This window comes from Micromys minutus, assembly GCF_963924665.1.
Source record: "Micromys minutus genome assembly, chromosome: 18".
NCBI classification, from domain to species: Eukaryota; Metazoa; Chordata; class Mammalia; order Rodentia; family Muridae; genus Micromys; species Micromys minutus.
In genome coordinates, this window is record NC_137953.1 from 28,516,482 (window position 1) to 28,543,042 (window position 26,561).

Below are 26,561 nucleotides of genomic sequence, written 5' to 3' on the forward strand. Positions count from 1 at the left end.
ACAAAGGAAAAATTCAGTTGATAAAAATTCAGTGACACTTACTGACTGGTCTGAAAGTTTGTTTATTTGTTTTTGGAGCCTCTGGCATTCCTTAAACTTTTCTTTGTAATGATCTGCAGCCATCTGAAGCCGAAGTTTCAGATCTTCAACTTCTCTTCTCAGTTCATGCTCCAGTGTGTCAGTCTTTTCCTTAGAAAAAAACATTTCCACTAAGGAAAAAAAATTCTGGTATTTCTTAATTTAATAATAAATCCTAACTCCACTCCCATGATTTTTTTCTGACCTTTAATTAATTTATATTTGTTTTGAAGCTTGGGCTTTATATTAATTTTTATATATTGGAGTTTGAACTATATATTAAGTCTAAGGATTACCTAAAAGCTGAGGAAAAACTATCCACCTAAGGAGCACTTCTGTAACTCAGATGCAATGGCCTTAAATAACCATACTGCCACTTTTGTATAGCCAGTAAACAGAAATTCCACATGGAGCGACCTCCATCTCACATCAAAAAACGTGCACCAGAGCAGCCTTTATTGACGGGATAGATGTTTTCTATCCAATCCAAGAACTTACAATGACTTAACAGTGACTAGGAGTTAGCCTTTCTTACCTGACTTACATGAACAGTTTGTTCTCTCCTCTATGGGGCTTATAGTGTTTGGGAGAATCAAGGATGTAAAGTTAAGTTGTTTACCTGATCCTTTTTTACAGCATTTAACTGGAGCTCTGCCAGTGCATCGGCCAGCTGCTTCCTCACTCTCTCATTTTCCAAGCGTGCGGTGTGCAGATCTGCCATTGTTTTATCTCGCACATTCACAGCATCACTGAGCTCTTTAGCCAGAAAGATAAGTTCTTGCCGCGTTGCCTGGACTTGTTCCTCCGCTTTGCGAAGTTGCTCCTTTAAAAGTAATGGATCTTCCTGAAGAAAGGCAGATAATACACAACTATGATTAAAACATTAAAATTTAAAAGTTAACAGTTTCAGAATTTTAAGCTAAATGATGTTTTTCCACTCATGCCTTTGTTTCACATTTATAGGCTTTGTTTCAGATTTCTCAGGTAACAGCACAACACTGTGATCACTACTACCACTTTCTACAGAACAGAAGTCAGCACACCCAGAGATTAAAGTGCCACCCGAACTAAAATACAAACAAAAGCAGCTGAGAGCAGATGATGTCTGTGAGCTCCCACCCCCACCCTTCCCCTGCATGTGCAGCCCGCACTCTTACTCCCGACAATCAACATAACCTCAAAGACGTCTTTGGAACACCAAAAACATCAGTTAAAAGATTTTTCCTTTTTTGAACCTAAAAGATAGCTAATAAAATATTTAGCTACCAACAAACCATTATGAAAACCTGGAAGAGACATTTTAAAAGTCAGTATAGTAAATCTAACAATCTATTTTTAGTCTGCAAAAATAACATAAAGTAAAATAAAACTCCATTCAACCTTGGTTTTGAAATTGTTAAAGCCATAAGAAAATATGTAAATGACCATGTAAAGCTGGTGTGTACAAAATCTTCATAAGCCTAACCATATTAGTTATCCTTGTTTTTTGGTTAATGAAACAGGATTTCCTACAGTCCAGGTTAGACCAAGGTTGCCATGCAACAGAGGATGATAAACTTCTGGTCCTCCTGCCTCTCCCTCTTCAGTCCAGGGTTCACAGTGCCACCATGCCTCATTAGTGAAGTACTAGTGATGGAATAAAAAAGAGCTCTCTGCAAGCTGCACAAGCAATCTGCCACCTCAGCCACACCTTGAATCCTAATAGTTTTAATCATCTAACATCTATGTCAACAAAGAAAAAAGTAACTAAAGGAACATTTAATACATTCAAGGAAAGTTTAATAACACTGATGTGTTCTTCCAACCAACGAGAGTATATATATATATATATACCTGAAATGTTCAAACATATGAAGATTGATTTTATTTATTATTTTTGTTTGTTTGAGACTGGTTCACTCTACATAGCCCCAGGTGTCCTATAATTCACTATGTAGACCTAAACTTACAAGAGATCTGTCTACCTATGCCTTCCAAGTGTTGAGATTAAAAGAATGTGCTACCACCATACTTGGCAAAACTAATTTAAAAAAAAATAGAGATATAGTTATTATGCACAATTACACAAACCTAACTGGGGCTTCACAGCCTCCTTTCAAGACTCACCAACACCTCAAATTATTTTTGGTTCTTAATCTTCAAAAAGCATTCAAAACTTAAAAATGGCATAGGCAAAGATTTGTCTTTCAGAATTCAACAGTTTTTTAAACACACTGGAAAGTAGGAAGATTTTTAAATGTCTAAAATAAAATTGTCTTGAATTAATAAATAAACTATGCTATACCATGCCTCCATATAACAGCAAGCTATGAGCCACTATAAACAGTAGCATATATCATTACATCACTGGAAGAAAACCCAATACAGTATCTGTTGAAAAGGCAATTTGAAAATAGCTATCAGAAGTTAAGTTACCAACTCCATCTGAAGGAATTAATTTAGGCATGTGCCTACTTTATACTTGTACAGATGTCACTTTAGCTGTACAAGATTATCTACTGGAGCATGCTCAGAAGAGCTGACGACAGTAAACTACTATGGAGAAGTGCTGACTAATATATATGCTGAATGACAAGAAAGAATACTATGTAGTTATTATAATCATGAATGAAAAGGAACTATGACTGTATTCATAGTCGTATCTTGTAACTCAGCCTGGAGCCGAGCAGCCTTAATCTCAGCGTTCAGAAGGCAGAAGCAAGCCAATCTCTGAGTCTGAGGCCTGCCTGACCTACTTATCAAGTTTCTGGCCAGCTAGGGTTACATAATGAGAACCTGTCTCAAAAGAAAGTTAAGTTTTGGAAAACTTCTCTTTCTCTTTGTGTGTCTCTATTTCTCTCTTCCTCCCTCCCCTTCCTACAATCTTACAGCAAAAACAGAATGCTAACTTTAGTTTGTACCCTCATTGCCATTTAAATTCTTTTATAACCATACATTCACACTACATTACAATGTACTAAAACATTTTAGCAACTAGTAATCATTTTCCTCAGTAATTAAACATTATGCTTTTCACTGGTCTCACTTAAATGCTAAAAAGATTCTTAAAGATTTTTTTTAGCATCTTAGTAACCAAATAAAAATAATCAAATACACTTTTCACATTTGCAATCTTTTAGACTAAAAAAGCAACTGCAGACTTAATCAGGAACTGTAAATGTCATGGACTTCTAACATTTTTAGAGTTGCATTAATAATGTCTAAAAATCATTAGAGTAGAATTCACAGCAACATGCTGAAACAACCTAACATTCATCCATAAAAATGAAGCAATAAAATAGATGTAGCCATGTAAGATCATGTTGCCCCTGGAAAAGATGAGGATAAGCTCTGCACAGTGCTAGAGCAGACACAGCATGCTACATAAAGCAAAAGCCTAAGTAGGTGACAGCTACCTATAATCTCAGTACTTAGAAGTGGGAGGCAGGAGGAATTCAGTAACTGTTGTGATTTTAAACCTTTTCAAAAGAAATGGCTGAGAAACTAAAGATGGCACCAGGGGTAAGAGTATTTGCCTTTCTTTTCTTCCAGAGGCTCTTAACCTCCAGCTCCAGGGGCTCCAACTGCTTCTTCTGCCCTCTGCAAGTGCTCACATGCATTATACACAGACACATAAATAAAACTAATGTAAATGTGAATAAAAAAGGACTTCTTTTTAAAAAGAAAAATAGCTGGGGAGAATTTAAAATAGAGTAAAAATCATACTAGAGAAGTTTCACAGTCTTCAAACACATTTTTCTAAAGTCCTTACTTTATTTGCAGTTGTAAGCAGGAGAGCTCTGTGCAAATTTTCCTTGTCAGTCAAGCAGGACTGCAATTTGCAAATCTCTTCTTTGAAATGAGTAATCATGCTTTCTTTGCTTCCATCTAAATTCTTCAAAGTCTGTATCTCTGACACAAGCTTGGTATTTTCTATTTCTGTATTCTTCAAATGTACCTGTAATAAAAGTATTTAAAATCATCACGAATGTTCTTGCTAGCATCATAATCCTAGTTAGTCAAACTTTAAAAACCATTATTTGGGGCTCTAGCAACATGGCTCAGCGGTTAAGAGTGCTGACTGCTCTTTCAGGACCCTAGTTCAATAAACACACACAAGGCAGCTCACACCAAACTCCAGTTCCAGGTCAAACATGCAGGCAAAACACCAATACACATAAAATAAATTTTAAAAAACATTATTTCTTTTTCATCCAAAAATGCCAAAGGAGGAGCTGGGTGTCAGGCGACCCAAGCTCTGCAAAGTAGCTAGGCAGACAAACAGGGGCAGAACAGAGCTTCTGGAAGTTTTTTCCCATAGCAATTCATTCTAATGTCTAACTGTTGATCTCTGAAAACCTATGTCAGTTTAACCATTTATTTTCTACTTTAAAATGTAGATATATTTGGGTATTTGGGGGAAAACATCATGCTAGAAGCATATAAAAAAGTTCTGAAAAGTAGAAAGGCTACATTCAAAACATCCAAACAATCATATATTTTTTTGCTTCTCTTTTAATAATGTGTATATACATATATATGTGCTTGTGTGGATATGTGCATTCAAATGTTAGGTGCCCAGCAAAGCCAGAAGGTTCAGAGTTATGGCTAGTTGTAAGCCACAGGATATGGGTGCTAGGAACTACACTCTAGGCCTCAAGTCACTTTTTTGAGCTGATAGTTATGAACATTAGTTAGTGTTTTAGAAGTGAGGCTGCAAAGGTTTAGGCTGCTGACCACTGATTTCATCCCTAGGAACAGAAATTAGTCCATTAGACTTGTGTAGATTTGAAGAGTGAAGTGCAAAAAAGCAGTTCATGTCTCTGCATTACATTAAAAATATTGGGTGTATATGCATGTGCTTTTATGTATATGTATGTTGTGTGTGGGGGCTGGGAGGTCTGTCACAGTTGGCCTATAGAAATAGAGGGCAACTTCAGTCACATGGAAAAGAAACAATGTAGTGCATTTTAAAAGCAGAAAGTGGAATTGGGCTAGAGATGGTCCAGTGGTTTAACGGCCATCTTAAAAAGTAAAAATGCTTTATATAAATTCTGATAAACAACTATCCTGTTATAAAACTTTCATCTATTATACAGTATCTACTTACTATGCATCTAAACACCAGCAAATTTCCCAAATACTGCATTTTAGGGACAGTATCCATTAAGGTTGTAATTTCCTCTTCTTTCCTGCCTATCTTATATTATTCTCTCTGAAGTCAACTGTCATAATTATGACACTCAAGAGGCCTTCTAGAGACATCCTCCTGACTATAATGAGACAAGTGACCAGGCACTCAGCTGAACTGCTCTCAAATCCCCAACCCCAAAAGCCATTGGTGTCAAGAGAAGGACAAATAGAAAAGGACTTTTACCTTATAAAGTTCCTTCTCATCCTTTTCTGTCTTCAGCTGACATTCCAGTTGTTCTTTTTCATGCTGTGCCTTCCTGAGTTTATCCTTCAAACTGTGTTAAGATGAAAAAACATTAATAAAAACCATAAATAGCTTTGCTAATAATTGAAGTCATTTCTTTAAAGTAGCAAAGGTACCTGTCTAGCTCAGTTTCTTTTTCAATTGCTTTATGTGTCACTGATACAATGTCTTCTTCAAGCTGTTGAGCTTTAGATGTAGCATCACTGTATCTCTTCATGAACTCTTCATTTTCCACTCTCAAACTTTGTGATACTTCAAGAAGGCCCTTAGAAACAACAATAAAGTATCGTTCAGTAAGAAGGCAAATGTGGGAGCACATTAATCCCAGTACTTGGGAAGCAGAGGGAAGCAGATCTCAAGTGCAAACTTCTCGACATAGTGAGTTGCAGCATAACTAGGACTAGGAAGAGAGACCACGTCTCAAATAAATAAATAAAAATAGCGGTTTGGTTTTTCAAGACAAGGTTTCTCGGTGCGGCTCTAGCTGTTCTGCAACTCACTCTGTAGACCAGGCTGACCTCAAACCCAGAGATCCATCTTCCTCTGCCTTCTGAGTGCTGAGACTGAAGGCATGTGTCACTACTGCCCAGCCTTAAAAGGGGTCTCACTATATCTTTTGGGTGCCAAGACTATACATATTACCACTACATCTGACTCTGAATTCTTATCATTTCAATCCCAAATTTATTATCCCAAATTATATAAACCAAGACTGTAAAATGAACCTGAAATTCTCAGTTAAACTTTCATATAATAAACCTTTTTGTTTTGTTTTATATTTTTGTGAGTGTATCATCTATCCATGTGAAAATATGAGTACATGTATGTATAGGGTATGCAAGCCTGTGTGTATGGAAAGGCATCAAGCCTTCCCCTATCATTCTACAACTTTTGTTTTTCTTTTGAAGCTTGGTCGTCTTTCCCTTGAGCTTGAGAAATTTTCTTCTTTATCAGGCTGAAGTCAGAAAACCGGCTTGAAACTGGGGTTACAGGCTTTTGCAGTGATGCCCAGCTTTTTGTATAGGTTTTGGGATCTAGACTCTAGTCCTCTTGATTAAAAACAACTGTGTTTAACTACCAAGCCATTTCTCTAGCTCCCAAGTTTTTTGTGTGTTTTGTTCTGAAACACTGTCATGTAGTGAAGGCTGACCCTCAATCTCTGATGCTCTTACCTCAGCTTCCTATGTGTACAGGCACAGACCACCATGTCTAGTCTGAATCATCAGCACATCAATTATTAATGTATGTTTCCCACTCCCGCTTTTCATGAACTCATTTCACTAACTTCTCCAAATGGCAGAAAACAAAAAATTAAACAAAAAAAAATAATTTTCTTTTGGTTTATTGACATTACTTTTATTGTTATGTCAGGGACACCTCGGGTCTCACAGGTCACCATGGAGGTTAACACCCACAAAGTGTCATACGAGCACTACAACACATGCCTACATCTAAACCACTGTGCCTAATGAACTCAGTATGATTCAAAGACCAAAATAAATATTCAAAGCTGTTACAACATATATAAAAATAAGTAAAAAAGAACCTTCTTTAAACAGATACTTTAAAGCTTAAAATATCTTCATCACATAAATTATGACAAGTATCTCTCTTATGAGAACTTGTTCAAGTGTTTCTCCTAGAACTAATAAAACTTTGGTTCAAGTATAATGAGGTATACAAAGGTGCTGCTATGGAAAACCACATGCCAAAAGAACTGATAAGTCCAAGTATTTCATTTTCAAAAGCTGAGTATGACAGGACATGTCTCCAATGACCAGCACTCAGGAGACTGAGGGAAGACAATAAGTAAGCCTGATGTCAGCCTGGTTTACATAAGCGAGACCCTGTCTCAAAGGAATAAGATGGAAAAGAAAATGGAGGAGCGTGGGAAGGAATTAAGAACCACTACACTAATGACCAAATTAAAAATTATTAAGTGATAGGGCCTTATTGGTCAAAAGAATAATAGAAGGGAGAGATGGCTCAGTGGTTAAGAGCACAGACTGCTCTTCTAGAGGTCCCAAGTTCAAATCCCAGCAACCACATTTCACAACCATCTATAATGGGATCTGATGCCCCCTTCTGGTGTGTCTGAAGACAGCTACAATATACTCACATACAATAAAATAAATAAATAAATATTTAAGAAAAAAAATAGAATAAGTACAACTTAAGAGAAAATTTCAATCTATCCAGAGACATAAAGCTTGCCAACTAGCTATAACATTAAAACCGTGAGGCATACAATCATAATCTTTAAGTATTTTTTTATAACTAAGTTATTTTTGTGAAAATTATCCATAAATCAATTACTATTTTTTCTATAGACACAATTTTTTTCTATAGTTTCCATTTCAAACTCAAATCCATATACTCAGTTTTCTTTTGCTCAAGAAAAAAATGGCTATTTTAACTAGGTGGAGATTTATAGCCTTTCTCACATTTAGAATTTCAAATTTTGTCTGACAAGGTACTCAGACTACTGACCTCTGCCTTGTTTCTGCTGCTGTTTGAGTGTTAGGGGCAAAGGCTATGGCTGTGCAGCCTATGTTGTTGTGAACTTGGTCATGACCTCAGTCTCCCTGCCTCACTGAGTGCTGAGGTCACGGGCATGAACCGCCACCATGCCTACCTAAATTATGTAGTCAAGACCTGGGCTACATAGTTTAAAAAAAAAAACAACCAACAAATTCAGAGAACTATTATTAATAAGCCAAGTATGAAAAGCCTAAGTGTTTTACCTATTTTAAAATATAAGCGACTGTGGCAACTGATTAATAGAAACTGATATTCCTGGGGCTGCAGAGATGGTTCAGTAGGTAAGCGCACCTGTTGTTCTTATAGATCAGAGATGGTTCAATAGATAGGTAAGAGCACTGTTTGCTCTTATAGAACTCCCAAGATCTAGTCCTAGCACCCAGAGAACCTGCCCCCAATTTTGATTCCACAAGTACCAGACATGCAAATGCTGCACAGAGAAATACACGCAGACAAAATACCCATACACATAAAAATATATAAGACATCTTAAAAGTTAAATATATATACACATATGTATACATATTAATGTAAATGTACATGTATATACATACACCCACATAGATACAGCAAACTTTCCTCAAGACCTGATTTTCAATCATCCAACTGCTTCCATTTTGGAAAGGTGTAACAAACCTTTTGCTCTGCCTGCAATTGCTCACACCGTCCTTTCTCGTGGCTCAGTTCTCTCTCCATTCTTCCAACTTGTTCTCTCAGCTCTACTGTTTCTTTTTCAAGAACAGCTATCAACTTTAACAATTCTTCTTTTTCTTTCAGGGTCTTCTCAATTTTCAGCTGTATTTAAAAAAAAAAAAAAACCTCAAATTGATCTTTATCATAAAGTATTAAAATATTAGTGTCTTACTTTAAAAACGTATATATAAAATTTCTACATTTTGCCTACTGCATAGCATTCAATCTGTTATCCTTTTATTTAAAGGTCCTTGTGCTCGCAGATAAGCACTAGGGAAACCAGGAAGGCTCAACAGGCAGGTTGCCTCATTAAGAAGGGGACATACACCTGTTTTCCACCCAGAAGGCTAGGATTGGATTTAGTAGCCAGGTGACCTGTGCTATCCTTTAGGGCCAGGTCACACCTCGATCCCTAATCTCAGACTCTTTGTCCCAAGACCATTACTTGTGTAATGTTTCTCGGTCAACAGAATCCCTTCCTCTGGGGAGATGTCATGTGTACTTGACAGCTTGGTGTCCTGGATGCTATCTGTATGACTGAGACCACACCAGAGCCTTCCCTAGGCCCTTAATCTGTAGAGCCCATCTTTACAGAAGAAGTATTACTTCAGCTTCAGTGTGCACTTGGGATTGAAATAATTGTTAACTGGGAAACTTTTCCAAACTGTAGTGAACTTAAACATACCTAAAATAAACAGTCCCCTGTCAGACTATAGAAGTTTAAACTAACACTGGCTACTGAGTTATGTTGAACCTGATTTCCTTCTTGCCTCACGTAAATTGTTACTCTGCTGAACCTGGTGTTTGCAGAAGCCCCACAAAATTGTTTCAAGTAAAAAATGCAAATTTAAAGACTAAGGCTGCAATAATATACTAACTCTAGCTGATTCTTATGGGAATGCTGAGAATTACTCAGTTCCAGAAAATAGGAACTCTGATAGGAAACACAAAGCTAAACCTAAATCAAAGGACCAAACATGGTCATAAATAAATAAAATGGCTAGTAAAGTCTTTGCTTCTAACCTGAGAAAAATAGAGACTCAGGAAAGAATTTATAAATAAGATAGTTAGCTGATGAATGTTTTTCATCCAAAATTCTCCATGTCAAGCTTTCCAGGGTTGCAGAATCACAGGTCTAAACTTACGGAAGCTGAACTGCTGAACTAGAATGACTGCTCTCCGACCGGGAGAGCGGCTGTGAAGGTGGTAGGGGAACGGGGCGGAGATAGTGGTGGATGGATATGACCAAAACAAAATACACCACGTCTGAAACTTTCAAGGATAAATAAAAGGTAAAAGTTTACTCAATTGTCACACCTATTGAAAATTAACTGCAATAAATGATATCGAATAAGCCAATAAAAAATTAAGACCAAGCAAAAGCATCAATCCTGAGGGTTAATGGCATTATTAACATAGCATTAAATCTGGCTCAAAAGTTTCTAGCAGATTAGAAATGATGGTCAGTCTTCACCTAGTACAATAGAAACATTTTCAGAATCAAACTTTTTCAGTGATTAGTTTACAATACTTCTTAATACAGGGTTTACCAAAGCTTATTAGGAAAATTTTAAAGAATTTAAATTTGATTTGCATAAATCTTTAAGTCTAGAGATAAAATTCAAAAACAGATTTGCCCAGCATGTATCAAGAACCTGAATGTAACCCCAGCACAAGTTTTTGGTTTTTTTGGTGTTTTATGTTTTTGGTTTTGGGGGTTTTTAGTATATAAACTGTCACCAAGGGGAATGTGCCAGATCTCTCTGGTCTTGGAAGCTAAGCAGGGTTGGGTCTGGTTAGTACTTGGATGGGAAACAATAAATCTATTTTCTGCTTCAAATTTCTATTTTTAAATCTTTTCAGAACAAATATACTCCTCAATTCACCAATCATCAATATGTTGCCATGTTCGTCTCCCATTCTATTGTTTTAAAGAGCAGAACAGAACAGGGTTTTATATAATACCCAGGCTGGCCTGAAATTCTGCCTCCTGCTTTTGCTTTCCAAATGCTGGAATGTATGCATCACATCTGGATTGTATTATAAATTCATTAGTTCATGTGATTTTGTTTTATTTTTCTAAGCCATTCAAAATAAAATTATGAACACTCCACCCCTAAATACCTTAGATTACTTCTAATAAGTGTTGTCTCCTTTCAAACCATTCCTGTGATCATAGCTAAGAAAGTTAGAATAATCGTATCACTCAATAATAGCTATCTTTTGGTCAAGCATCCCTTTACTATCCCTAAACCGTCTTCTTATTTCATTTATTTTTTTTCTATTATCCAATTCAGGCTCACAAGCTCAAGGACTATGGCTCATAAATCACTTTTAATGTACAGTGTTCATAAAATCATTAAAGACATCAATGAATGTAGAATTCTAAGAGGACTTTTCAGAAAACAAAACCATTTTTATCTCCAAAATATTTCCCAAGAGATAGCAATTAAAATCTTTATAGCACAGCTTTTGCGCAGAAAAGAAAAAGTGCAAATAAATAACCTGGGCTGCGTCCCAATTAGAGAAAAGCCTCCAGAGACATGGGGAGCAAATGTCCATCATGTGCAAGGCTTGACATAAGGGTGCTCTGACAAGTATGCAAAAAGCCTGCACATTAGTGCTAACTGCATTCCTACAAGCAGAGTTTATTTCAGCATCTCTGACATTCGAACACTAGGCTAAAAACCCTGATCAGAGGCAGTTGTCACTACAAAATGTTGCAGTCACCCTATAAAAGTTGCATTTCTTATTTAAGATAAGAGAGGAATTTCTGGGTAAAGGAAGTAAAGATATGAAGAATTCAGTTTCTTCTAACTCCTAGATGAACCATCTTTGAACAGCCTGACAGTGGAAGACAGTATAACCTCTTATCTTTCCTTTTCTAGTCCCAGTTCTTAAAGGTAAATAAAACATCCATCAACAGTATCTAAATATTTAAATATAAATATTTAAAGATACATCTGTCTATAAAAAACCAATCACCTACAATATATGAAATATAGATGTAATTGACAAAAAATACAGTAACCAATCTAAAATGCTATTTTTATAATAAAAGGACTAAATATAATTAGTCACATTGTTTCAAAGAACAGTCTAGCTTTCAGATATAAAGTAGAAAATATGATCTTGAAACAAGACTTTCTTCTCATTTCATATTTACTAAAAGCTAAAGTATATGGCATCATCATCAGACCAACGAACCTCGACTATTCAGTTTCAAAAACGTGAACTACAGTTGGATGACTACTTCACTGTAGTCTCCCAGCCAGCTCCACCCCTAAATCTGGACAATTCAGCAATCAAATGGATTAGGGTACCTGAAGAAAGCTCAAGGTGAGGAAACAGGCTAAACCCCAAGTCTAAGTGGTTCCAAAGGCTGTCTGTCCTACTACACTTTTGGGCCCTGAGTCAGGTATCGTCTTAGCATTCATCTGACAATGTGTACCACAACAGAACCACAAAATAACTGTGCTAAAAAGACTAGCCCTACCCGCTAACTCCAGGTTCAACGGGAAACCCTGTCTCAAAAAAGTAAGACTGAGAATGACTAAAGACGTCAGTTAACATTGACTTCTGGCCTCTACACATGGATTCACTTATAATTTTACATTTAAAACATTTGGTTCTGGAAGCCCCTCTTCGCATAACTTGAAATTTCTCACAATTCCAGTCAAGGCAAACTAGGCCTTACTGTAGATACTCACCTCAAGAAGGCCAGCTTTTGTGGTCACCACCAACATATCGGAATTTCCTTCGTCTTCCATAGTGAGTAGCTCTTCCACTGGAGAAGCAGCTCGAAACTGGAAAGGAGTACTTGCTCCACGAATTTCACCCTTATGGGTGACGTAACAGAACTGATAAAATTCCCCATCATCATTTGGAAGGTAATATCCTAAGTGATGAGTAACAAATTATTAAACTTGCTATTTTAAAATGCTGATTTATTTAATAATACTTTCTATCCATACTATTATTCTGAACATATCCAGGATGAGTCATTCTATTCATAAATTATCAGTCCAAGTTATACTTTCTTCTCAAACAAACCCCAAAGTTGTATCTCTTAGATAGTTACCCTAAAGTGCAATCATAGCACAATCAAACATCTTACTCCTACTCTAGAAATAAATACTGGCCAGAGGACCCATGATGAAAATATCTCAGTAACTGTTTCCCAGTGAGTACTGCTAGTAAACACAGTAATAGATTTGCTAAAGTTATGGATAAACATTTCCACAAACAATCCCCCAAAGGAGCCAGAGAGAGGAAGATAATACCCCTGAATCAAGGGCACATTTCAGTTTATGTCCCTTATAAGAGACAAATCGAAGCTGGCATAAATGAAAGGGTCTTTGGAATGTACGCACGAGTGAGTATTGTGGCAACTGCAACCTCAGCCTTGGTTAATATTCTTTTTCCGCACATGCAATCAATCCTCAGCTTGTGTGTGAGGATGTGTGAGGAGATGTGTTTCTGTCCCCTACTTGTCTCCCTTCCCTTGTTAATATTTACAGTTAAGCCTACATCACCACCTTTTCTTAAGAAACTCCAAGTTTGTTTCATTCAAAAGAGAAGTGTTCTGAGTGTCTATGAAAGGCCCTTGTGTCCTACACACAGTATTTAGTCATCTGACTTTCACTCAACAAAGGTTCATTTAAACACCAGAAACATAACCACAATAGAGGGGCTCCCTTGATCAAGTCCTTCAGGCTTCAGGCCTCACCTTGAAATGCTAGTACACAATTGACTGTTGAACCTTCCACATAATTCTCAGGCATAGGAGACCATAAAAATGTGTAATAATCACGAGCAGTACTCCATCCAACCTAAAGGAGAAAATTTTAAGAAAGAATGTAACTAAATACCTTAATATTAGCTAGATACATTATTTTTATTACATCCTAAAGTTAAAATATAAATTTAAAACTTAAAAATCTTGAGTTGTTATCAGGCATGTCTAATGATTTATTAAAGTGTGACCAAAAACTATAGCAATTTACATAAACTGAATTAAGTCTCTATTATATATTTAAATGCAAAGTGCTACCTAATTTCTTCAAGACAATTGAAATACACACATGATCAAATACAAAATCTTCTGTTTTATTTAAAATATTTGTTACTATACCCTGTGGATTTCTGTGCACACAGATGCATGACTGTACAGAGAATCTTCCTCAACTGCTCTCCACCTTGTTTTATGAGACAGGGCTCTCAATGATCCTGGAGCTCACCAATTTGGCTGGATTAGATGGCCAGCAAACAGCAGAGATCCTTCTTTCTCTGCCTGCTCAATGTCAGGATTACAGACATGTAGACCCAGCTTTATAACACAGTTGCTGGAGATTCAAATTCAAATCCTTATAGCAATTTACTGACTAAGCTATCTTCCCAGCCCCTCTATTATGTACTTTTCAATAACGTATTGTTTTATACCTTATACTGAGGGTCTGGTAGTTTGTTTTTTTTTGGGGGGGGCACTTGTTTGTTATATATAGGTACTCTCCTGTAACTTAAATCACTAACCTCTCATCTTTGGCAAGTTCTGCCTGAAAGCAATTTGTAAATCTTTGGTGAGAAAAGTATTTACATTCTGGAAGATTACTTATACCTCACCTAATAACATATTTTCATCTTGGACATATGCCAGGAAAAATGTTCAAAGCACACTGAATGTGACTCATATGAGTCACATGAATGAACTTATGAGAAACATTCTTACATAACCCAGTAATAAAAATTAAAATATATGTAATATTTTCAATTTAAATATAGATGTTACAGATCTCAAACTGTTTTCTAAGCAGATTAGACTGTATTGACTATTAGAGGTAAGTTTAAAGCAATTACATTGTTAGCAACATTACATAAAACTACGTATCGATCACAGTCATAGATTTATGTTCTATTTTTCTAGATTCTTGTGTGTGTGTGTGTGTGTGTGTGTGTGTGTGTGTGTGTGCGCGCGCGCGCGCTTGTGCACACAAAACACAAGACAACTTTTGGGAGTCAGTACTCTTCCCTCTGGGAATTGCACTCCAGCTGCCTGCCCTGGCATTACTTTGATCTATCTTTAGCAGCCCCATGTCCTACAATTTTGATTAGCCACCATTAACAAATAAGATAGTATTGAAGCTGTGTGCCATTAGTGAAAGCTAATAAAATTTGAGCTTAAAGTCCAAGGCTCTTAGCCACTGGTGTTCTCATCCCTTTCCTAGCATAACAGGAGACACCATTCACACTTTCGGACCTCCACTGCTTTCCTTCCAACACTGTGAGGACTTAGTTGCCGAGAAACATACTTGATAAAAGACAGGAAGGAAAACAGGAAGAAAAGGCTTTCCTTTGCCTACACTGAGGAAATTACAAAATAACCTGAAAAACCCTTCTACCAAGTAAGTGAAAGTGAAAGTAGAGAAACCTGAAGAAGACAGGAGTCTCCCAGCTCCCAGGCAGTCAAGTTCCCAGTGCATAATCCAGAAAGTCCTTAGGGAGAACTCCAAAAAACCATTAGAAAAACAAGTACTCCAGGTGAGCTAAAGAAGCATTGTTTTCTAAGAAGCACAGGCTCATTACCCCTCAGGAGAGAGATAGAGAGAGAGATAGAGAGAGAGAGAGAGAGAGAGAGAGAGAGAGAGAGAGAGAGAGAGAGAGAGAGAGAGAGAGAGAGAGAGAGAGAGAGCGCGCGAGAGCATGCGTGTGAGACAGCAGTGCAGCAGCTTCACTCCTGCGGAGGATCAGGGAAGAGGTAGACATGGATCTCACCTGACTTGGCACCAAGAAAATCAGGACAATTTAGATGCCTAGGCAGTGGGGGGAAGGACTGTTCAATTGAGGGAATGCAGTACCACAGGCAGACACAAGAGGGAGAAAAAGTACAAACTCCTGAAACAAATATTTTCAGGTTGGGAAATTACACAAAAGGGCCACAACATGACACATCCCAATGAAAGATTGAAGGGGGACCCAGAGAACCTTTGGGCAGAGTATATGGTGAACGTCTTTCCTGTACAAACAAGTCTGAAATGGTTCAAAGAGGACACTACTTTGTGGAAAATACAAAATGGAAAAATTCTTCTGAAGAATGGATGATCCAAAGGAAGAAAATAAATCTTAAGAAACATCATTAAGCTAAAAGAAAATAACTTCAAGAAACAGAGTTCAATAAATTATATGACCAACAATCCAAAATAATCATCTTAATTAAGTTCAATGTACTCCACTAATCAACTGTACAAAGATAATGAAAGAAACCAAAACTAGCCACACTACTCTAGAGATAAGCACACAGTAACTGAACAATCACAAGAGGCTTTCCTCCACTGACTAAAGCAGAGTACAGAGCCTGCAAACCTGTCCAGTTTGTCACTACACAAGTCTGAAGCCTCCTACTGGTCTTAAGAGCTTGGGATGAGGAATGGGGGTGGGGGGGAACCAGGGCTTCCCACCAAGCCTGACAATCCAAGGTCAGTCCCTGGAACCCACATGGTAGAAGGATAGAACTGACTCCTCAAAACTGTCCTCTGACCTAGACACACACACATACATACAAGACAGGCACTAGCACACACGTACTCAGAAAATTGTTTTAACTAAATGTAATTTTACATTTTAATATTAATAATTGAGTCAGAGAATATAAAAGCGTATGAAAAGGGGATTGAACATAGAGGAACCTATCAATAAAACCAACATAACAGAGTAGTGGTGCGCATCTTTAATCCATTACTGATGAGGCTGAAAAAGGACTGAGTTCAAAGCCAGTGGGTAGTAGAAAACAAGACTTTAAATAAATAACTTCTAGAAACGGAGAACCTTAGAGCATATTTGTACAAGTAGCAGCTAAAACTTACTAGGTGTGAAAAGAAAATGAACAAAGTAAAGAAATTAAAAGTAGCTAATGCTCTATGCCAAGAGCCCCATATTTTGAGAGAGTAAGGTAACCTAGGCTATAGAGAGTAAAAGAAAACCCTGTCTCCATAAACAAAACAACCTCAAAGCACAAGAAGACACCAAGACACATTATTATCAACCTGCCAAAGGTCTTTAAGCAGCAAGGAAAATGTCGTCATAAAAGGGAAAACTACCAGCAGATTTCTCAGCCAAAACATTACAAGCCAGAGTGAACCTTTACAAACTATGAGTGGCTTAAATCACTTCTTCCAACAAAATGTTTTGAGAATTAACTAAAGCCTTAAACAAAACATTCAAACATTTTTTAGATCTACTTTTCACAGCAGTTAACTAGTTTATCTCTACAGAACAGGTTTATTTGTAGAAACAGCATAAGACTCCTCAAAATGCAGAGGACTTCACCATGGGGTTGTCATGGAATCCCAAGTTTTGAGAGCCTGAGCTGGGATTGGAGCCAAAATGGTAAACCAGGCTCTGAGCCTTGGCATTTTGAGGTCAGTCCCTGTTTCTTGCATGCTCAATCATGCACACCAAAACCAGATTAACAGAGAGCTTGTTAATAGAACTTGTGATTGACACTCTGGCTTATCCTCTTTGGGTTTCAAAAAGCCTTCATAAATCCAAGAAAAGCCTAGGCTACACAGTGAGGTCTGCTGGGGTCAGAGTTCTAATTCAGCCCAGCCCATACCAGAGTTAAGACTCTGGGGGGCGGGGGGGGAGACTAAGGCTTTAGCTACAATGTAAAAGTCCTATAGTAGGAATCTGGTTCAATTAACTAAATGAACTGATTCAATGAATATGTACATAAATACTATGACACACTTGGCCATTATCCAAAACCTCTACCCTTTCAACCCTTTTGCTGATTCAAGTAAGGGTAATGACCGGCTTCCTATGGGCACTGAGGATTATGTTCATATACAAAGTCAACAGAAAAATGGCAGGAAGACCCTGATCCAAGGGCTCACTGATGATTACATAAAGAACAAACTAGTGAAGGCATTCAAGAAGAAATTTACCTGCAGTGTTACTTTGAGCATCCAAAACATGGAGAAGTAATTAAACTGAAGGGTGACCTTCTCAAGAACATGCCAGTTCCTACAGAGACTGAACTGGCTAGGGACAATCAGTTGAAGGTTCCCAAATTTTAATTTTAAGTGCTTGTGGCTTTCTGAAGCTTAAGTGAGATTTCCTTGCAATGAGCAGATTCTCCCTTCTGTCCCTTGTCACAAGTTTAAAAACCTCACAGATTGTATAATGTAACCATTTAGGGCCCCCTTTTAGCTTGGACTAGTCTAACTCCTTTGTGCAAAGAAAAGAGACCAACACCTTTTCTCCTAGCCTTTTGAATTTTTGTTTATTCTCTACTATATTCCGAAGAGCCAGAAAATTGCAGAAAACCTCCAACATGGGGAATACCAAAGTAATAACTACTGGAACATAATTTTCAAGTAAATATGAAAAATGACTGGTAACTAAATGAACCAGCCAAAAAAGACTTTACTGTTCTCTCAAGTAAAATGAAGTATTTACCTAAAAATAATACAATAACAATATGAGCAATATTAAAGTGGTACATAACAAAAGAAGCAATGCATGGCTACAGAGCTGTACAAAATCAATCACAAACGACAAGAGTATACAATTTAAGATTTTTTAAATAATGATTATTTTCCACTTTAAATATAAAATGGGAGAATTTGAAACATTTTTTTTAAAAAAGGAATTCTGAGCTGAGGATGCAGCTCACTTGTACAGTACTTGCCCTGGGTTCAGTCCCCAGTACAGACAACACAAGTACATGCGCACACACACACACACACACAGAATGTTCTAAAAAGTTTCCGCAAATACCTTACCCAAGTTGGATCTTTTGATCAGAGAAGAAAACCTGTGGAATTAAGTTCCCAGTGTTTAAATAACCACACAGTGTTTATTATTTCATGGTGATATTTACAAAACTGAATGAATCTTAATATAGTGTTTCTCAAGACAAGGTTTACGATAAATCCAAATCTGTTTAAAGAAAATATTCAGGTTGGCAAGACAGATCCTCAGGTAAAAATGCCTGCAGCCAAGTGTGATGACTGCAGTTCAATCCTGAAACCTATACGATAAAAGGGTATAACCAACTCTTCAAGTTCCCCTCTGACTAGTTACAAACCATGGCATGCACACCACAAACAAACACACACACACACACACACACACACACACGCACATGCTACAAAATAAACAAATATAATTTCTAAAAAGATTAAAATGAAAAGAATCTGCATTAAAGAAATATTCAAGTTTTCTTACCTTGAATATACCAACCCAATCTTTGGAGTGTGGATGGATATATGGAGTTAAAGTGTAATGACACTCCAAGTGTGCATTAGGAAGGTAACTTTTAGCCACATTTTGAAAGATGACATGGGCAAAGTTGGAAGTCTGCAGCGGGACTTCTTGAAAGGATGTCATTGTGTATCTGAAAAATAATTCATACAAGTTAAGCACCGTCAACTAGAGTAAACTTATACTTCTAAAACTCATACAACTTTTGGGATAAGGACACAACTCAGTGAGTCAAGCCCCTTTTCCTCATATATGAGGCCCTAGGTTCAATGCCCAGCATTATACACATACAGACACAATTCAAACTCTAAATATTTATATGCCTTAAACATGAGAAATATTCCTTTAAAATATGACAAAATGCAAAAATAGTAAACTATAGCTAGTATGACTCAAGAAGCTACACGAGCTTAAAAGCCAAAAATGTTAAGATCTGTCTCAAAACAAAACAAAACTCAATGCAATGTGGCTCTCCAGGAAAGTGAAACCCACTACTCTTAATAAAAAACAAAAGAGCCAGCAGTATTTTAATGGAGGCTCTGCCAATATAAACCTGCTGACTTTTCTCTAGCAATAGGCACTATTAAAAAAGAAAGAAAGAAAAAATAAGGGCAGTTGAGTATCTATGTTATCAATCATTACTGAATTTCTGTATGGAAGCTCTTAACACCATGTTCATATTCAAGTTCCTCCCAAACTCCCATCTTCCTCCTCTCCCTAGATTCTAGAATTTGGGTTACCACAGTGAACGTGATGCTAACGTTTCGTTTGCATACTCAGTCCATATTATAATACCCTAAACCACCACCTCTGAACCCTAGTTCTGAATCCAGAATCGTAAGGGCCATTGAAAGAGAACAATGATGAATTTGTGCACATGCACACATACACACACCCTCCTACCCCAGGTTCTAAAAATTCCCTTAATCCTGTAAGCAGCTGAATAGAAAGCCAGTTATTAACTCTGAACTCAGGCTCTGCCAGCCTTCCTGGGATTTAAGCATGTAAATTTTCTCAGCTGGTCACTTAAAATATCCATTATACTTATTCCTCTACCTGTATTGTTATTCTTTCCTTCTGGGTTTAATGATATTATTTTTAAAACAAACAACAAAAAAACTACTTTATTCATTTGTTTTACCTATATACTTATTAAAAATAAGTAGGCATTAACTGAATACATACACACAAGTGACAGCACATAGACTGAGCAGGTTATATTTAGGAATATATGAATATATGTGCATGTATCAACAATTAACAAATAAAAGAGGTCATAGGTTTGAAAGAGAACAAGGAGGATGATATAGAGCAGGATTTGAAGAAAAGAAACAGAAGGAAGAAGTGATATAATCGTCTTATAATCTCAAAACATTAAAGTAATAATAAATAATGGGTATTAAAAACAAGAAGATTCCAGGTATAAAGGTACTTCCTTCAAACCTGGCAACCAGAGTTCAATCCCTAGAATCCATGTGGAAGTTGCAAGGAGAAAAGCACCTCTGACCTCCACAAGTAGCCAGTGGCACATGTACCCCACATCCACATATACAATAAAAATGTTTAAGTTTTTAAAGTATAGCACTGATGAAATATAATATTGAAAAATCTACCATAGATCCAGTAAATAAATGCTCTCCTGTTTAGTAAACAAACCCTAGATGAATGACAGAGACAGACCACAAAAAGTACAAGACTCAAATGGTTCTGTTTTGTTTGTCTATTTCAGTTATTTATTTAAGGCTGAGTGCTATGAAGCCCTGGCTTGTCTTTAAGTCTCAGCAATCCTGCCTCAGCCTCTCTTGTACAGGAAATAAAAGCCTGTAACACCAGCCCAAATGTTTTTCTAATCTGCTTTACTTTTGATGAAAAAGGAAAAACAATGATGAAATTTACTCAAAGAAGCAACTACAGAGCATATCGTAGACTCAATACAATCATTAATTATACAGCACACACAAAAATAACTGCCTATAGCACTTTCTTCTAAGTCATTACAGAGGATCACTGCAACAATGAAGGAAACCAGGACAGAATCGGTGCTATCTAATCTAATTTACTTCACAACTCAATGAAGTTTCTACTTAGAAAGCACAGCAGTAGATGCTACTCATTTGTACAATTATTAAAAAGCTTATTAACCAGGCATAATGCTGCTGCAGGCCTATAAGAGCACTCTGGAAGCTGAGGCAGGACTGCCTCAAGACCAGCCATGACTTCATTCATAGTAAGACTAAGAAAATTTAAAGACTAAGAAATAAAAAGCCATAATCCAGCTAGGCAGGTGATACAAAACTGTAATCCTACATATAAGAGGGCAGAAGCAGAAAGTAATTCAAGGCCAGCCTGGGCTACCTCAAAAGAAAATGACCAGGAGAAGACATGCTTGCTGCTGTGTTATGCCTTCCCCAATAATGGCAGAACCACTGACTAGATGAGTTCTCCTTGGAAACTTATCCAAGGAGATGAAAACTGCAGTGGAAAGGATGCCAGACATGTTTTGTAAAAGAAGTATATCCAGAAGCTAGAGGGGAGGCACACACTTTCAAACACCATCTAACTCAAGATTTAACAACAACAAATATATATACTTTATATATGTATGATGTTCACATCACAAAGGTCCTATCTGTGGTCAAGCCATCACGGTGGCCCACAATTATAATCCTAGTACTTAGAAACAAAAGAATCCGGAGTGAAAGCTCAATGCTCAAGCTACAGAGATTTGAAGGCTATGAGAGCCTAGACTATGAGACCTCCACCTTCACCCCTCACCTAAAAAACAAAAAACCAAGGAGACTGATAAGATAGATGGCTTGCTGGAGGAAGTACCTGCTTTTTCAAACATTAGGACCTGAGTTCGTATCCCCAGGCACTTACCTATAAGCCCCAGAGCTTTGGGAATAAAAAACAAGCAGATCCTAGGGACCCACTGGCCAGCTGCTAGTCTAGCTAAATCAGCAAACCCCAGATTCAATGAGACTATTTCAAAATATGTAAATGTGGAGTCACAGAGAGAAATACTTAACATTAACCTCTGGTTTATACACACACACAATTTTGGTTTGTTTCTCTTTTTTTTGTTTTTTGGTTTTTTTGGTTTTTTTTTTTTTTGCTTTTTTACATTTATGAAAATATAGCTTCTAATTTTAAAAGTTAACAGGAAGAAACACAACTTGAATCATCAATTTTAAATTAGAAAAAAATTCTGACTCCCACATAGTAACTCTGCTTCACTCTTCCCCCGGATAATACTGAAATGATGGGAAAGCTACTAAAAACATTGGCCTTCACTGAGAATGTCGAAGTGCATAGCCATGTGGAAAGTCACTGCATCACCATGTGGCAACGCCCGAGTCTGACATTCAGAGCAAAGAACAAGCCCTGCTTAGTTGGTAAGAGGAAATACAGGCAGGCAACTTCACCATGCCAGACTCTGCTTCCTTGTCTCCAAGGCATATCTACAGAAACAAGTGCAGTAAGCTGGGAAGAGAAAGTAAATTAAAAATTCCCAGTCACTAATTGAAGGGCACGATATATGTCTAGGACCCAATGTCTGAAATGCTACAGTGAGCCCTTCCTATTACCAGAATTCCTCTTTAAGAGTGTCAGGCTGTCAACTACACTCTATGACAGCATTTCTCAACCTCTGAGCCTCAGCTCCTTTCCAGGTTGAATGAACCCTGGCTATTTACATTACAACTTATAACAGTAGCAAACTTGCATTTATGAAGTAACAACAACAATTTTAAGATTGAGGGTCACTACAACATGAGGAACTGCAATAAAGGGTCTCGGATTAGGAAGACTGAGAACCCCTGAACTGGCATCTTGGCACTAAAACCCAATTTTATTATTTTGATAATTCCATAACATCCAAAGACGAGATGAGTAAGGAGATGGTGGGCATTAGCTAGGCAGATGTCTAAAACTAAGAAGGAAAAAGCATTTCTCTCCATGCCATCCTTACTTTTACCACTCATGGGCTTTTACTGGCACCAAATGGAGCAGCTTTTTGTGGTACTATTTCTTCCAGTTGCTCCATACAAAATTAAATGTCTTTTTAAATTAAATGACTTTTTAAATATTAAGTATTTTACCTATCCTACCAATTAAGCTTCAAAAAATCTGGGTGATATATTACATTATATTTTTAAATCTTCATCAGCTATAAAACATAGGTGGAAAGGCTTAATTTCTAGCATTCACTTTAAAAACTCCAGAAGAAAATCCAAAGTGTTGGGGGAGGTAATGAAATAACAGCAAAAATCTTAATTTCATTGTTCCCGTTTCCTTTGTGTGCAATCAGAAATTTCAAAAATAAAGTCAGTAACAGCTAATAAAAAAGTAAGCTAATAAAAAAAAGAAATAAAACTAGAATAATAAGAAAAGAGAAGAAATAAAACAAAAACAATCCTTGTTAACTTCAATAGAAAACACTGCAAGGGTACTCTGTGCCCTTGCAAAGTACCATAATTAAGATAGTGGTTGACAGCCAATGTTTTTCTAAATCTTCAGTTACAAAGATAAAGGCCTATTTCCAGCACTTGGGAAATAGAGGCAGGCAGATCCCTGTGAGTTTGAGGTGGTCTGATCTACAAAGTAGTTCCAGACCAGCCAAGGCTACACACAAAGCAAGACGCTCCTTCCAAAAATGTGTGGGTGGGTGTGTTTTATTTCTCCAAACTTAAATCTTAAATGACAGAAACATGGAGAATAAAAATAGCCTGATATTCAATAAGTTCCCTTATTCACACTTCAGTCTTTGGCGTAGTTTGAAGAATACGATAGTCTTAGAAAGATATTACCAGCCAGCTTTTTAGGAGGCAGAAACAAAGACTTGTTAATTTGCACTCCTGAAGACATCTGTCTCCAGTAGTCTTAGCAGTTGAGTGTCTCTATATTCTATTGTTTAGTTATTGTTTCCTCTTTTGAGACTCTATGTGCAACTCTAGCTGAGGCTGGCCTCAAACTCATGACACTGCCTCAATTCCAGGTGACAAAACATCAGGTCTGATTTAACTTATTTTTTGTATTTTTTTTAGTAAATTCATTTCTAAAATACTATGTTTGTGGCCCACAAGTACTAGAAGATGGGAAATTTGTAATTTCTCTTAAGGCTTATTTAGAACACAGTAAACTTAGAGCTACAAGTGCATAAGCCCAAAGTTTACTTACTAACAACCATTCCAAAAGAAAATATACCAATAAATTCATGGTGAAGCAGAGCTTGGTTGTAAACACCTTAACACCAGCACTCAGAAGGTGGGTAGATGCCAGCCAGCTTTACGTTCAGAGCTCCAGGACAGCCAGGGCTACAACAGTGAGGCCCCGGCAATAAATAAACAACCATAAATTTTACATGTAAGGTAATTCTTCCAAGGAAATATAAATATAGATATTGCATCCTAGGGGATGGAGAGATGATTCTGTAATTAAGTGCACTTACTGCTCTCACAAAGGACCTAAGCGAGGTTCACAGCACCTACATGGTGGTTCACAACCATCGTATCACTCTAGTTCCAGGGGATCTGACACCCTCTTCTGACTTAGGTGGCCACTGGGCATACATGTGGTACACATATATAAGTGCAGTCAAAACACTCATACACATAAAGTAAGTCTAAATTTTTTTAAACAGCATCCTATAACAGTTACAACTAATAATGCTAAGATGGTATTTTTGTCCTAGAGAAGGTATTCAATGGTTAAATTTCACATATGTGTCTGTAATCCTAAAAGCAAATGGTATGCAGCTAATGTAATAACTTGAAAACAAGTAATACAACTGTATTTGAAATTTAACAATAAAGAGGATGCGGAGGAGGTGGTTAACCAGTCATTCCTAGCATAGTCAAATACATTCTTGCAGAAATCTAAAAGTTCAGGGCGTTTGCTTGTAAGCCTAACATTCGAAAGGGACATACAGAGGTCTAATTTACCCCTGAAAAGAACAAAAGGGAGGCGAGTCCTTGGCCTCAGCCTCTTCTCAACACCTAGAGAGAACCTTAAAAGATTACATGCCCACTTAATCAGCCCACTTTTAACAAATGTTATTCAAATAACCATTTTCGAATGTTCTTGGATTGAACACTAAATTTTAATTCGTATTTGTTCCTGTCTTGACCATGAATTTTTACCACTGGCAGAAAGCAGCGACCAATAACATACTTCACATCAAAATTTCTAACATACCAACATAGCGATAACGCCGAAAATCTATCATAGTCAAACGCCAGAACGTTTTCCAAAAAAACTTTCAGGAACAAACTGTACTTCATATTTCTCAATAGAGAAATACAAGCGTCCACCCCAGCTAAGTTCTAACAGTACAGCTTTCGGGCGATGAGCTCCGTCCAGCCCGACGTCTGGCACCTTCTGACCCGTCCAAACACCGGTGAGAGCGGTGGGTGGGGCGAGGGAGGCGGAGTCGTAAAATCAAGTCCGGACGACCAAAGTGCGAAATGATCCTACCCAAGATTTCTTAAAGCCTTCTCCCGGCACCGGGATGGGGGGTTGGGGGGGGGGGGTGTCTGCTTTCCAAACAAGACTTAACTAGGAAATCCGGCCAAAATACGTAAACAGCAAAACTGGGCGACACTGGGAGTCCCCGCCTCTTCCTCCCGAGGAGACTCAAACCAAAACAATCCGACTTTTCTCAGGCTGGGTCATCCCCGGCTGGCCACGGCCTAGGGTACCCGTTACCAGTCAGTTTCCTGCCTGCTAGACCTCCGGATCACCCGCGGCCTAACGCGCCCGCTCCCGCCACGCTTCCCACTCCACGGTCAACCCAAGTCCAGAACACGTCACAATCGAGGCCCGGGAGAAGCTTGTCCTTGGGAAGGAGAGCTTCGTCACCACGGAGACGGTTCCCAACACGGGCCAGACCCAGGTTCCAGGACCCAGACGGAGCGCGAGCACCGGTTACCTCGAAGGCACGCGGCCAGCCCTCAAGCCTTACCCGTCAGGGCCTCCGCCCGGCACGTTACGCCGCGCTCCGGAGCTCAGCGGCCACCACCTCCGGCTCTCAGCGGAGACCGGCTACACCTCCGCTAAGCCGAGAACCGGCGGCGCGTCACTTCCGCCCTAGGAAAGCTCGCTTCCGCTTCTGCTTCTGCGCATGCTCCGTGGCGACACGCCCCACTCGCTAGCTGTGGTGAATTCTTTAGTGGTTTCCCTGGCAGCTTGTCCTCTGTGGCTTTCGCTCAGTGACGTAGTTACCTCAAAACACAGTCTGTTTGAAATAAATTAACTGACTTGCCAGAGAAGTGGGAAGGATCGTTCAGAGACGAGCCGACTTGGGTCTTAAAATATCAGTCTAAGTTAATGTGTTTCAATGTATAGAGAAGCCCCAACTGTCATAGCTAGCACGTAGTGAACCGTCATATTTCCGCGTTGATATGAAACTGACATTTACACTATCACAAGCGAAGAAAGCGTAACATTACATTAAACATTAAAACAGTAGTAAACAAAACTTTGATTTCAAGTTCTTTCATTTTCCAATTCAAGTCCATATTGGCCTCCATAAGACAGGTCCTTAATATTTGCTGATTCATTTGTCTCTTATATT

General features: G+C 37.9%; 1 protein-coding gene across 2 annotated transcripts in view; it reads right to left on the reverse strand.

Annotated features, from left to right (window-relative positions):
• Positions 1-26,064, reverse strand: part of TAX1BP1 (Tax1 binding protein 1) — a 50,311-nt gene extending 24,247 nt beyond the window's left edge. The window contains exons 1-10 of one of the 2 annotated variants that reach the window (XM_080932486.1): positions 25,950-26,064; positions 18,953-19,121; positions 13,458-13,560; positions 12,439-12,626; positions 8,672-8,830; positions 5,611-5,759; positions 5,435-5,525; positions 3,830-4,015; positions 698-922; positions 43-183 (exon numbers count right to left, since the gene is read on the reverse strand). In XM_080932486.1, the coding sequence (XP_080788612.1) occupies positions 43-183; positions 698-922; positions 3,830-4,015; positions 5,435-5,525; positions 5,611-5,759; positions 8,672-8,830; positions 12,439-12,626; positions 13,458-13,560; positions 18,953-19,114 (1,404 nt within the window). In that variant the 5' untranslated portion in view covers positions 19,115-19,121; positions 25,950-26,064. Of the gene's footprint in view, positions 1-42; positions 190-697; positions 923-3,829; positions 4,016-5,434; positions 5,526-5,610; positions 5,760-8,671; positions 8,831-12,438; positions 12,627-13,457; positions 13,561-18,952; positions 19,122-25,949 lie in introns of both variants that reach the window. The other variant, XM_080932485.1, reaches the window with a different exon arrangement.
• Positions 26,065-26,561: the final 497 nt, after the last annotated feature.